The sequence below is a fragment of the Cyprinodon tularosa genome, unplaced genomic scaffold (assembly GCF_016077235.1).
Source record: "Cyprinodon tularosa strain WSP-4 unplaced genomic scaffold, ASM1607723v1 ctg625, whole genome shotgun sequence".
Lineage (NCBI taxonomy): Eukaryota > Metazoa > Chordata > Actinopteri > Cyprinodontiformes > Cyprinodontidae > Cyprinodon > Cyprinodon tularosa.
The window spans coordinates 352,720-366,113 of NW_024039369.1; the positions used below are offsets into that span (position 1 = coordinate 352,720).

The window sequence follows — 13,394 nt, forward strand, 5'->3', positions numbered from 1 at the left end:
CAAGATCCCACAGCACCACCAAGATACAGAGACTGGACTTTAAGCCTCAACTAGTAGTCGCTATTTGAATACTAAAGAAATCCTTTAAATAATCTGCTTTCCAACTGAAAACCCAGGTTTTCAAAACCGGGTTGACCCGCTAACCATAGGCTTTTAGCTCTTTTTCCATTTGACCGAAAAACTGAGTCTGACCACCTGTCATGATTTTATTAAAAGATCTGACCCACATGCACATGAAAACCAAACAGAGAGACCAGGGGAAGGTTTAACAAGTTTATTGAGAACTGGTAGAGATGGGTCCAGTGCTGCTCTGAACACTGGTGAACCAGGACTGAAAAATGAAGGGGAAGTTCATGTGGTTAGTTCAGGCTCAGTGGGAAATTTGAGCTTTGATTTGCAAAAGGGAATAAAGGCAAAAGGACTCACTTTTCCAGAAAAGGTGTCTTTCTCTAAATCCAGTCGGTGAGGGTTGTTCCAGTTATTGACTTGCTCGTTGGAGGGTGGACAGGGTTTACCCAGGTTGATGTGTTTCCTTGAGGAACGGAGGAGCTGACTGCCAATTAGATTTCCAATGGTACTTGAACGGTTTCTTGTGGAGGTGAATCCCTTGCTCAGTGAGAAGCTCAAACAATCCCTTGGGGATTCAAACTGGAGGTTTGAATCCCCAGCTCAGTTTGAAGCTCAGTTGATCCTTCCAGGGAGAGAAGGTCCAAAACATCCAGTTTGCAGGATGACTTCATGCCGAGAGGCAAAGACAAAAACAACAAGGTTAAGACTCAGGTTGACAAAAACTCAGTTTGACTCAGCTCTCTTGGCTTGGCTAGAGTACCCAAAACTGGCAAACACTCTTGCGTCGAGGTAATGGCAGTCAGCAGCTTAAGAGTCCTCAGGTAATGAGGCAACCATCCGCAGGTGTGTGTGAGGACCAACGAGAACCACTGCCTGGTGGAGGGAAGACAAACAAAAACACAACCCCCCAAAACTGGATTCTTAACACCCCCTGCTGGCGAGCTACATGGCCACTGTCCCCCTCCCCTGCTTGTCTGATGACAGCATCACGCTGGGTGGGTGTTCTCAATTCGACAGTGTGACAAAAATCAGGGAAGTAGATAATGGAGAGCAACATGGACAGAATCCATGGCTTAGTCAGTATTCTTTATTATTTTTGCTCTTTTATCCGCCTGAATCTCTTTTACTTTTTCAAATGTAAACAGAGTTGATTCAGCTTGTTAATGCAGAAGCGACTGGTGCAGTCTGTTGACGTCCGTATGTTCAATGGTGTCACATAATTTAGCGGATCAACCCGGGTCTGGTGTTCCGAAAGCATGCTGATCAGAGCCGAGGCGATATTGAAACGCGTCGCTTGCCAAGTCGTTTTACCTGGGTAGACACACGTCAGTGAGCTGTTCCCATTAGGAAGAGACATGCTACCAATTAGCACGGTAGATGGATAAGGCTTTTGTCTTTAATGAACTTCAATGAGTCAAGTTTTAACATTCTACTGAGAGCAACCAGAACAAGAACCAACATTTAAAAGCGCTGCTTACAGCATTAATATCTTCCATTGATTGTTGGGTTACGGTGTAGGTACCAGATCTGCTCAGGTGGTCAGACGTCTTATGACGTCACTATATGCCAACGCCACAGGACAAACTGTAATGAACCTATTTCTCAAGAATCAGATCTCTCCTGGAGTCTAAACATATTTGCACATATTTGCTATTATTTTCAGTTTCATCAACGATCTAAAGTAGCCGAAAGTTGAAAACAATCCTTCTCAGTCTTGAAGGAAAGTACTGCCCTCTAAGACAGACATATCTGCCATTTACCAAGGTGACACAAAACATCTCAGTGGTTCCTCTTATTCTTTTTATCAAGATCTGAGGGCAGTGCAGGAAAAATGGAGGACAGATTTAGACAAAGAAAACAACAGTTAGTTCTCTTTTGGGAAACAAACTGTTGTTGTTGACACAAGTTATAAGCAGTGTAGCTCAAGATGGCTAACAGACTGAGCTAAAAGAGGCTGGCCTGTTAGCTACTGAACACAGCTTCTCAGCTTTCATCCCTTTATATCGCCGTCTTGCAATTACACTGTTCAGCATAAACATATTTTTTTAGCTTTGTTATCAATTATCGATCACTAGACATGCTAACGCTACAGATGCTCCCATCTCGGCACACGGACACTGGATTGTTATTATCGTTGTCTGGGCGACCAAAATGTTTTAAGTCATGTGGCGACATTCAGCCAATCATATAGCGTAACATCGCTGGCATGCACAGGGCCCGAGCAGATCTGGTACCTTCAACTGTAAAAACTGAGAGCTGTAGCATAGTTAGCATCAACTTCACTGGAACCAAGTGGGAACCAGTCTGACAGTATGTCACAGCGACATACCCTTTCCTTTAATTATAGGAATACATCTCTTTCTTTCAACAGATTTTCTTTGTCTTTGTTTTTTCAGTAACGTAACATGTTTCTGTTTTCTTATATATTCTAAACAAGTTTTTAAATGTATGATAAAACCTTTATTCAGTCTCTATTTTTTTATCATTATCAATTAATTGTTAAAATATAACAATGTAGTTGTAATACAAATTTGTAAGAAAAATATTTTAAACCTCAATGTTATGGAAAGATCATCTTGATACAAGTAAAATATGGTGTTTTAGAAAATCTATTTTAGGTTAATTCATTAATTGATTATTATTATTGGATTGTTATTGTGGGAGTTTTGGCCTAGTGGTTAGAGCAGTGTAGTGCAAGTACCGGTTCGATCTCCAAAGCCTGCACTCTGGGTCTCTGAGCAAAGACCCTTAACCCCACACTGCTCCCCGGGCGCCGCACAATGGCAGCCCACTGCTCTCTAAAGGGATGGGTTAAATGCAGAGGTGAGTTTCTCCATTGTGAGACATATAAAGTTCTATTAGTGCGTTATTCAGTAAGGCTCGACTTGAGATATCCACTTTCATCCAACATTTTTCTTATTAAATGCTGCATCATCTTTTCTATTTTTAAAAGAATATTAGATATTTTCTTTACATATTTGGTTTTTAAGTCACCTGAGCTGAAATACCTTTAACCCTTTAACTGCGTGGTCAACTAAATGGTTAAACATTTTCCCAGCACAATGCAGGCTGGAGAAGGAAAATGCTGGTAAAGGGTTAAAAGCTTTACCAGCATTTCTGTTGTATAACAGCAGATGAGTTAGTGTTTCACTTTAACTGAGGAATGTTTCAGACTTCTGTAGATGACTTTGAAGTTTCTCAATTGAAAAAAAAGAGTCTGTTGATCCGGTTGCATGATTGAATGCTTGCATTTCATCCTTCGTTGGTCCAGGTGCAGCGGTAGTCGAATGTGTGTGTGTGTCTGTCAGCTGTCCTCTTGGAGTGTGAAACATCCTTTTGAAGTAAAAGAGAAAATTTACAGCTGCTTTCATCCTCTGCCATCCAATGCAGGGACTGAGAGCTTGGCTGTCGTCAGCTTCATCAGCTGTCTGTCAGCTTCTTCTCTTCTCTCCTGCTCTCCTTCTCCTCCTGGCTTTGTAGAGAAGTCCTTCTGAGGTTTTAATTTACTTATTATTACAGGAAATAAATGACGGTGTGTGTGGAATAGAGCTGTGGGATGATACAGTCGTTGCCTCAGTGGAGGGATAATGCTGGATCCCTTGTTAAGAAGCAGATAGTGGATGTATTAAGAAAAACTGTAACTAAGGAGCTGTGCTTACTTAGACATTAGCTTACATTTCTGACTCAGAGATAAAATATGTTATGATACAAAGTTAAATTAAGAAGCTTGATCAGATTTCTTAGTCATATACTTATTAATATTTAAGCAATAAAAATCAAGTGTAACAGGAGGAATGTCTGTGATATTAGTAGTAATCATTGTCTGTTGTTTTGCTTTACTCTTCCTTTCTCCCTTCTTCACATTTTTTCCTCTATCATCACTTTTTTTCTTCCCTCGCTTTAACTCTTCTTTCAGTCTTCTTGTTCTTTTCTCATCTCCCCTCCCATTAATCTCCTATTTTTCTTAAACAAAGACACAAAATACTGAAATTATCCTCAAATAACATTAGTAAGGAAGCCTAGATACTCAGCAGCTTTTTCAGGGTGGTTTTCTAGTTAATTTTCTCATTATCTGTAAAGTGCCTTGAAATGACATGTGTTGTGAATTTGCGCTATATAAATAAACTGAATTGAAATTGAATTGAATTATCTAAATATAACGAAAGCAGTTATCTCATTATAATGAGATGATTGGTGTGTGTTAAAACTGATTACATCCTTCAATGCTACAACATTGGGAGATGATTTATAAATATAGGTCATGGCAGCCTATGTGAAATAATTCTGCAAATAATCCTGTATTGAACATTTAGGTAACGAGACGACGTTGTTACTTTCATTCTTCTGATTCATAAGCCTTCGTCACTCAATTCATAACTTCCTTTTTTATTCAATGAAACTTTCATTTTTCTAAACTAAGTAAACAGACACTTCATCTTAGTCAATTGAAATTACTAATAAATTGCGCAAACTACATATAAGTAACTCTAAAAATACAAATTAAAGACCAGCAGTCAATTTTAAAACATCTATTTGGATATACTAGTGAAGACTCTCAGGCATCCAGGTCATGTTCATTTCAACAAAGTTAAAAAAGTTTTTAAAAAAAACAACCACTGGACTTTGTTTTCCAAGTTTGAAGATGTTTAGCTTCTCATTCAGGAATCTTTCAGAGGTATAGACCAGTATGGGGTTTCACAGGCCAACAAAGACCTCAACGACCTCCCATTACTAAGGGGCGGAGCTTTTCTTCCGGTTCTATTTGCAAGTCTTCTAAGCCATAACAAGGCTTTTGTTTGGGTCACCCTATAAGTCTTGAACTCAATGCTACTCCTGACGTTTTGAACTGAGAAAGCTTCCTGGATGGGAAGCAAAACGTCTTCAAACTTTTAAGACAAAGTCCAGTGGGTTTAAAAAAAAAACTTTTTTATCTTTGTTGGAATCTATTTGGATGATTTCTTGATGACACTGATGGCAGCTCTTCACATTTTTTCTTTTCTAATATCCTGTTATGTTTGTTAGGAATCATTATTGACAATGATGTGTGAGTCTGATAAACCCTGATAATACCTGCCTGTTGCGTGTCAGAACTAATGTTTTCCCAAGTAGTTTATCTAATTAGGACGGTTCCTCTGTTAGGATAACAGCTCATCTTCATTATTTGCATAACAGAGATTGGAGAATGAAATGGAGGCACAGACAGAGTGGATCGTTCTTTACATAGTTCTCTGTGTTTTTATCTGAGATGCTTTGTTACTCTTTGATTATGGCTGGAGCGAGGGATGTGTCCTAATTTATAAACATGTAACAAAGAATGTGTTATATTTCCTGCAGCTGTTTGAATGGACAGACAGGCAGGCAGACAGACAGACAGAGAGGCAGATAGACAGTCAGGCGGACAGACAGATGGACAGGCGGACAGTCAGGCGGACAGACAGATGGACAGGCGGACAGGCAGGCGGACAGACAGTCAGGCGGACAGACAGATGGACAGGCGGACAGGCAGGCGGACAGACAGTCAGGCGGACAGACAGATGGACAAGCGGACAGGCAGACAGGCAGGCGGACAGACAGTCAGCGGACAGACAGACATACAGGCGGACAGACAGACAGGTGGACAGACAGTCAGGCGAGCAGACAGGCGGGCAGGCAGACAGGCGGACAGACAGACAGGCGGAGAGACAGTCAGGCGGACAGACAGTCAGGTGGACAGACAGGCGGACAGACAGTCAGGTGGACAGACAGACGGACAGGCGGACAGACAGTGAGGCGAGCAGACAGGTGGGCAGGCAGGCGGACAGATAGTCAGGCGAACAAACAGACAGACAGGCAGGCGGACAGACAGTCAGGCGGAGAGACAGATGGACAGACATAGAGGCGAACAGACAGACAGGCGGACAGACAGTCAGGCGGAGAGACAGATGGACAGACATAGAGGCGAACAGACAGACAGGCGGACAGACAGTCAGGCGGAGAGACAGATGGACAGACATAGAGGCGAACAGACAGACAGGCGGACAGACAGTCAGGCGGAGAGACAGATGGACAGACATAGAGGCGAACAGACAGACAGGCGGACAGACAGTCAGGCGGAGAGACAGATGGACAGACATAGAGGTGAACAGACAGACAGGTGGACAGACAGTCATTTATCATTAGGATATTAAAAAGTTTTGAAAATGATGAATTTTAGTTTTCTCCTGTGAAAACCTCGTGAATTTTGCTTCTGGGTTCCTGGTCATTTATTGTCTCCTGGTGAATTCCCATGTTGGGGGAGTTCTGACAGATAATCCATGCATGTTTGCCTGTTTGTCTTGTAATGCAAGCCTTGGCTCCTGTCGCTCTCCGCAGTTTGAGGTTGAGCTGAGGTCTGGTTTTGATTGAGGCTACATGATGTCAGGCCTACTTGGAATCTGAACCAATAACCATAATAGGCCTGTGTGTGCGTTGGGCTTTCTGTTTGTGTGTGTTTAGTAACAAAGCAGACATGCAGAAAGAGGAAAAGAACGGCCGGGTGAAAACAGCTCCTCTTCGTCACCGCTGATCCCCTACAGACTCGTTTTTCTTTTGAAGAAGTTCTCATTAAAGTGCAGCTCGACTGCCAGCAAGGCTGACATCACTCCACCTGGTTCGGCTCTTCTCCTCCGCCGTCGGCCTCACGAGAAACTGCTGAACCAAGTTCTTCTGCAGCGAAAACTGACTGTGACTGCAAGGGGATCACACCGCTGACCTGCAGCCAAATGGGACAGGAAACAGAGGGGGGAGAAAAACAGCCAGACAAAGGGGGAAGGGGGCAACAGAGGGGAGAGCTGGGCTGGGATCTGAGAGAGCAAATGGAAACCAGAGGAACAAGAAAGTAGAAAAATGAACGATGAGGAAAAGATCTTTAAATGGCAGAGAAACAACAAAACAAAGAGACCAACAGTTATCCAAGCAAATCCATAAATCACGTAAAATGACCTGTCAAAACCAAGAGCCGTCTAAAAAAAACTCACCCATGAATTAAACAAAGTCTGTTGAGCACATTTCATCCTGAAATATATTAATATCCAATTCAAGATGTTGGGAAGAAATAATTCTAGAAATAAGTCAATATTTCTGGATTATTAATCTATTAGGATTAAAGAACGTAGCTTCAATCAGCTGTTATTTTCATCTAAGGGATGAATAGCAGCTGGGATCCCTGTTAATTCAGACCCTCGGCCTCGACAAGCTGCCATGCATCCTCAAAGCTCGACCTTTTTTCCACAGGAAAACAAAAAGCAGCCTTTGACCAATTCTTAGATTTGAAAAGCAGTTCTGGTGGGAAGTGAACCCACCATCAGGGAGGCTCTCTGTGGATTCTGATCCATTATCGTTGCAAACACAAAAACATGCTTTATAATTCAATTCCATCTAGTTTATTTATATAGCACCAACTCACAACACGTCATCGTGTCTCTGATTCAAAGTTTTTTATCTAAGGAAAACCAGTTGATTGCATCGACTCATTGACTCGAAGGCAATCCCTCACTTTAAGCATGCTTGTAGCGACAGTGGAGAAGAAAAACTCATTTTTAACAGGAATCAGAAAGAAAACTTTCAATGTAGGAATGAAAATAAAAAAAAACATGAAAGCAACTTTGTTCTTTTTATTTTTATAACTCCATATAAAGCTTTGAACTCAACGCTATTTCTGACATTTTTATTCAAAGAAGCTTCCTGGATGGGAAGCGAAACATCTTAAAAATTGGAAACAAAGTCAAGTGGATTTTTTTTTTTAGGTTCTATTTCTGATGAGCCGCAGCAGTGATCTCCCACCTCTAGGGGGACAAACTATGAGCCAGTTGGAGCAGTAATATAGTTTAGGTTCCTGATTTCAGCAGGTTAGAAACTTTCACTTTATTAAAACCTTTTCATCCTAGAAAATCAACGTTTCCCTTGGTTCTGAGATTCTTAGGGCTTATATGTTCCATTATTGGTTTTCTTTGCTTCTTTAGTGCTGCTGTCCAAACTTACACACCACAGCGACTTTAACCCCTGACCTTTGAACTCTGGCCTCTGCTAGTTAGAGGTTCAGGCATGTCTTATGTTCTAGTATTTTCCCTATAACTAAATGTTGTGAAGGCCAGCAGGAGGTTCTTTGGTTCTTCCAGCCTGGAGCCTCCTGACTAAGATTTGAAAGACTCACAGTCAGATTATTATCTCACCATATCTGACCCATCTCTCCTTCCTGTTTGAATCTAATCTGACGTTCTGCAGCGTTGCTAGTTTCCTGTTCACGCTTCTTCTTCAGTCTGAAGGTTTTGTAGGTGCCTGCAGCTCAGAGGTGGACGTCCAGGCAGTGATGTAGAAATGAAACTAAACGTCATCTCCTATTAACACAGGCTGAGATGGGGTTCTGGATTCGCTCTTATTGAGTTTACTGATTTTTCCTGACATTCCTGATTAGTCAAAGTCCAAGCAGCTGCTCCTCCATCATCCAACCCTCAGGGGCATGGATCAGTGTTTTCTCTCAGCTCACCCGTATGTGTGTTTGCAGGACTACCTGGGCTGCATCATCGACTGCGGCGCCCTGCCACTGAAACCAGAGCAGGTCAGCACGCTGTTCTGCAACATCGAGGACATCTACGAGTTCAACAGGTGGGTTACACTCTAAAGGCTGATTTATACTCAGTAACCAGGTCGTCTGTGTGTGGGTCGCAGTGAACGTAATTGTGCCTCCGCCCCCTTCCGCAGACACTCTGCTGCAACTCTCCAAAATTGTAGGTGACCGCAGACAGGAGGCCTCTGATTGGTCAAATTTACATCCGCTATACACTATTTCCTGTTTGGTACCTTACCGGCTTGTTTTGTTTGTATGACCATTGTTGAAAACGACTCATGAAGATGTGAGGTGCACGAGAACGCTGGGATCCTTTTTCCACCTCGATCCCTGTTGTTTTTTGTTGTTTTTTGTTTTGTTTCATGTCCCTCCGTTTTCGCACAATCTTGCGCCCACTTCATCCACGCCTCGGCTGTATCTAGACTCACAGCTAGTTCCTGATTGGCCCTCTTGCGTGGAATAACCACGATTCAATATCGGGCATAAATCACTGTTTCTCTGCTGAAGTCACAGCTTTAATTTCCCAGCAGTGATCCCCATGAATTTATGGGTTAAATGCTTCTGATGACTCACAGCTTTTAACATCTCATTGTCTTCTGTTTAGATGTGAATCAGCTGATTATTTAGCAGACAAAAAATACTGCAAAAAAAGAAGCAACACCTGTTAGTCCTTTAAATACAAACCTGTTTAGGTGCTGAAGCGCTCAGAGCAGTTTGCTGCTACAGAGCAGCATTAATCAGCAGGGCTCCCAACGGTGAAAATCTGAATATTTCCCAGAAACGGTGTCAGTAGAGCTGAAAGGATCCAAACCCAACAGATGTTTGTGCTTCTGTTGGGTTTCTGATCCTTGGGAAGCCAAGGATCAGAAAAATGAAATAAGTAAATGAGTTTTTAATTGTCATGGTGTTATTAGGCAGGCTTGAAGGTTCTCTCAGTAATGTTTAGTATCAACCCCATATGAGAGGATTCAAAAACCTTTTGTGGATGTAAAGGTTGAAACTACTGTACTGTAACCATGGAAGTTTAGTTTTCTTAATCAGGAGTAGAAATAAATGTTTTTTTCTTATGCCATTTTTCAACAAATATATCTGCACCAGTGATAAGTTTTATCACCTAAATGCCACACTGCAAATAGTGTAATATAATTCTTTTTTTTTTAAGTGCATTTTTCCTTGATTTGCATTGAGCAATGAAGAAAATTTACCAATGTAAAAAGACAGTTTACATTTTATTTTAAGTATATCTATTTAACTAAAAGGAAAAAAAAAAATTTACTTTTTCAACATTAGGACAAATACACTAATTTTAGGAAAACCTTAATTTATTTTTAGACATTTCTGTGCAGTCGAGGCTTTTCCTTCTGCCCCCGTAAAGAGCCGGAATATATTAATATTTAAAGCAAATGGAAAAGAGGGGAATGCTGGACTCATAGGAAAAGTTTTTATGATGGAGAATATCAATGATTTTTTTATTTTTAATTAATAATCAAATATTAGTCACCCCTGATTTTATTTCAGTAATATATTTTATTCTTATTCTGGAAAAAAAAAATGTAAAATATAAAAATGTAACTCAACTGTTGTGTGTAATCTTGGTTTCTGTCCAAAGTTGGAACCGTACATACATATATGTAAGCAGAGTGGGAGTAAACCGTATACATTTACATATATGATGCCAGCTCAGAGTCTATGGGTAGTCCTGTAATCAGTGGGCACCCGGTTCAATTTCCTGCTCCATCTGTCTCTATTGTTGTGTCCCTGAGCAAGGCACTTCACCTGACGTGCACTGGAAAAATTATCTATAAATAATTAACTGGAAAAAATTGAAATCTAGACAAGTCATTTTTTCTTGAAATAAGTGCATTTGTTCTTGGATTGAGGAGGTTAAAGAGACATTTTGCCAATGGAACAAGACAATTTGCACTTAAAATAAGAAAACACAATTGATTTGTCTTATTTTAAGTGCATATTATCTAAACATCTTATTTTAAGAGTAAAAATACTCATTCCATTGGCAAACCATATCATTTACCTACTCAAATTGGGAGCAAATACACTTAATTTTAGGCATTTTTACTTATTTCTAGATTGTTTTTCCAGTGTATTTGAATAGGTAAATGAGATAATTTGCCTTCTTATTTTAAATCTAAATTGTCTTGTTCCATTGGCAAAATGCCTCCTTTATCTCCTCACTTCAACAACAAATGCACTTATTTAAAAAAAAAAAAAAAAAAAAAAAAAGAGTTGTCTTGATTTAGATTTTAGCATGGTTTCTATCAGTGTGCCTCGGGGCAGCTGTACACTGCAAAAACAATCCAGAAATAAGTAAAAAATGGCTTAAATTAAGTATATTTAGCCTTAATTTGAGCAGGTAAATAAGATGATTTGCCAATGGAATGAGTATTTTTACTCTTAAAATAAGATAGTTAGATAATATTTACTTGAAATAAGACGATAAAATAGTTGTTTCTTATTTTAAAAGGAAATTGTCTTTTTCCATTGGCAAAGTGTCTTACTTACCTCCTCAAATCCAGGAAAAACCCACTTATTTTAAGAAAAAATAACTTATTGAGATTTCTATTTGTTGCAGTGTAGGTACAGTGTAGCTCATCACCATCGGTTTGTGAATGACTATACATGTAAAGGCCATGAACCAGGAGTATAAAATCACTTTCTACCCTGTATCCAGGTTGAATTAACTGTCCCCCATTTAAAGGCTGATGGTTTATAGATATCAGACTGGGACGGAGAGCTTCCCCACCAGCTGGTCTCCACAAAGATACTACACTAGAAAAATGATCTAGAAATAAGTAAAGATTTCTTAAATTAAGTGTATTTACCATTAATTTGAGTAGGTAAATGAGATATTTTGCCAATGGAATGAGTATTTTTAATCTTAAAATAAGATATTTAGATCATATGCACATGAAATAAGACAATGAAGTTGTGTTTTCTTATTTTAAGTGTAACTTGTGTTATTCCATAAGTAAGATGTCTCTTTTACCTCCTCAATCCAAGAAGAAATGCGCTTATTTTAAGAAACCCTCCTATCGTCCTCAAATATAGTAACAAATTTGGTCCTTGGGGTCAATTTGACCCCAGGGATATTTACCTCCAGAAAATGATTTACAGAATATTGTTGACCAAGTTTTTGTGACAGGCACTTTGTTTATTTGTTGAATACATAAATAACCCCTTGAAAATCAGTGAGTTGACCTTCCCTCTAGCGCCACCATCAGGCCAAACCTTTAAATGAAAATTAGTTTATTTTGATTTTTTTATACAAATCTTCTCAAATTTACAGGTTTTGAGCACATTCATGACTCTCACCAAATGAACCATATTGATTAATGTTGGTGACTCCCCCTTTCCTCTCATAAACATATTTATTTACTTATTTTTATCTATTTTGTTGTAATATATTTGTTGCTAGTTACTGTAGGATCTTACTCACCCCTCCTCTTTTGTTATGGGACCGGCAGTGGCAGAGTTATAGAGTTTTTTTGTTTGTTTTTGTTTTTTTATGATTTTTTTTGGTTGTTTTTTCTGTTTTTTTTTTTTTTATTCATTTGTGTGACAGAAAATGGATAATGAGAACATGCCACGTAGTAGTTAGAACATGGAACAGTTTTTAGAGAGAAACAACATGAAAATCCACCCATTTTGAACAGTGTGATAATGTCAGTAGCTAAAACGTGGAACAGTTCATGCCACAGTAGCCAAGCGTTTAGTCTGCACTACTGTACACAGGATGTGCAGAGTGTGTGTGCATGCTCCTTGCAGACATACTTTTTGCATTTTGAACAGGTCATGCTGGTCTTGCAGTCGTTTCGGGTGGGACAGACCTGACACCTGCCACGTTTCTTGCCTGCAGTTTGTGCCACTGGAGGAGTTGGGGTGTTTTTCTCCCTCTGTATGTCCCTCACAATAGCTGCAGCAACTGGTGATGCTCTTGGAAGGCTCTGTCTTCTCTCAATTTGAGGCCTGACCAGTGCATTGCCAAGCTCCTCCAGGAAAATCCTCCTTCGGCTGAGATTTCCCCTATTCCAGTCTTTGTTTATCTCACACCAAATCACGAACGCATTATATGCACTCACATCAATGATGTGGAAGAAGATGACAAGGGGCCAATGGGCAGTCATGCGTCGACAGCTGTATGTGGCTGTGACCTTGTCTAAATTGTCCACCCCTCCCTTTGTTTCATTGTAGTCCTGCACCATTTGTGGCTTTTTGTCTTCTCTGCTGCTCAGGGCAGCATCTTTGTGCATGGTGCTGAGCAGCAGGACATTTTTCCCTTTCTTGGGACAGTAGGAGACCAGAGTTGCTTTCTCAGTGAAGGCAAACATGGAAGATGTTACCTTCCTGCTCTTGACAGAAAGGAGTTCAGAGGGAAGCTCTGGCTTGTTCTTTCTCACCGTCCCCAACATTGTAACCTGCCTTTTGAGCAGTTCCTCACCCAGGGCGTAAGACGTGAAAAAATTATCACATGTAATATTATGCCCATGCAGTCCTTCAGCCATATCAAGCACAACCCTTGTGCCCTGATTTTTTTCTGGTGCTTCGCCACACGTGTACACCTGCATTTTCCAGGCAAAGCTGGACTGTGCATCACATGCTGCCCATATTTTGATGCCATATTTAGCAGGTTTGCTAGGCATATACTGTCTGAATGGGCAGCGCCCACGAAAAGCAACCAGGCACTCATCGACAGTCACGTGAGCTCCTGGATTATAAAGCAGTG

General features: G+C 40.4%; 1 protein-coding gene across 3 annotated transcripts in view; it reads left to right on the forward strand.

The window, feature by feature from the left end:
* Positions 1–13,394, forward strand: part of plekhg2 (pleckstrin homology domain containing, family G (with RhoGef domain) member 2) — a 137,446-nt gene that overhangs the window by 52,304 nt on the left and 71,748 nt on the right. For all 3 annotated transcript variants that reach the window (XM_038307970.1, XM_038307971.1, XM_038307972.1), the window contains exon 4: positions 8,591–8,691. In XM_038307970.1, coding sequence (XP_038163898.1) covers positions 8,591–8,691 — 101 coding nt within the window. The remainder of the gene's footprint in view (positions 1–8,590; positions 8,692–13,394) is intronic.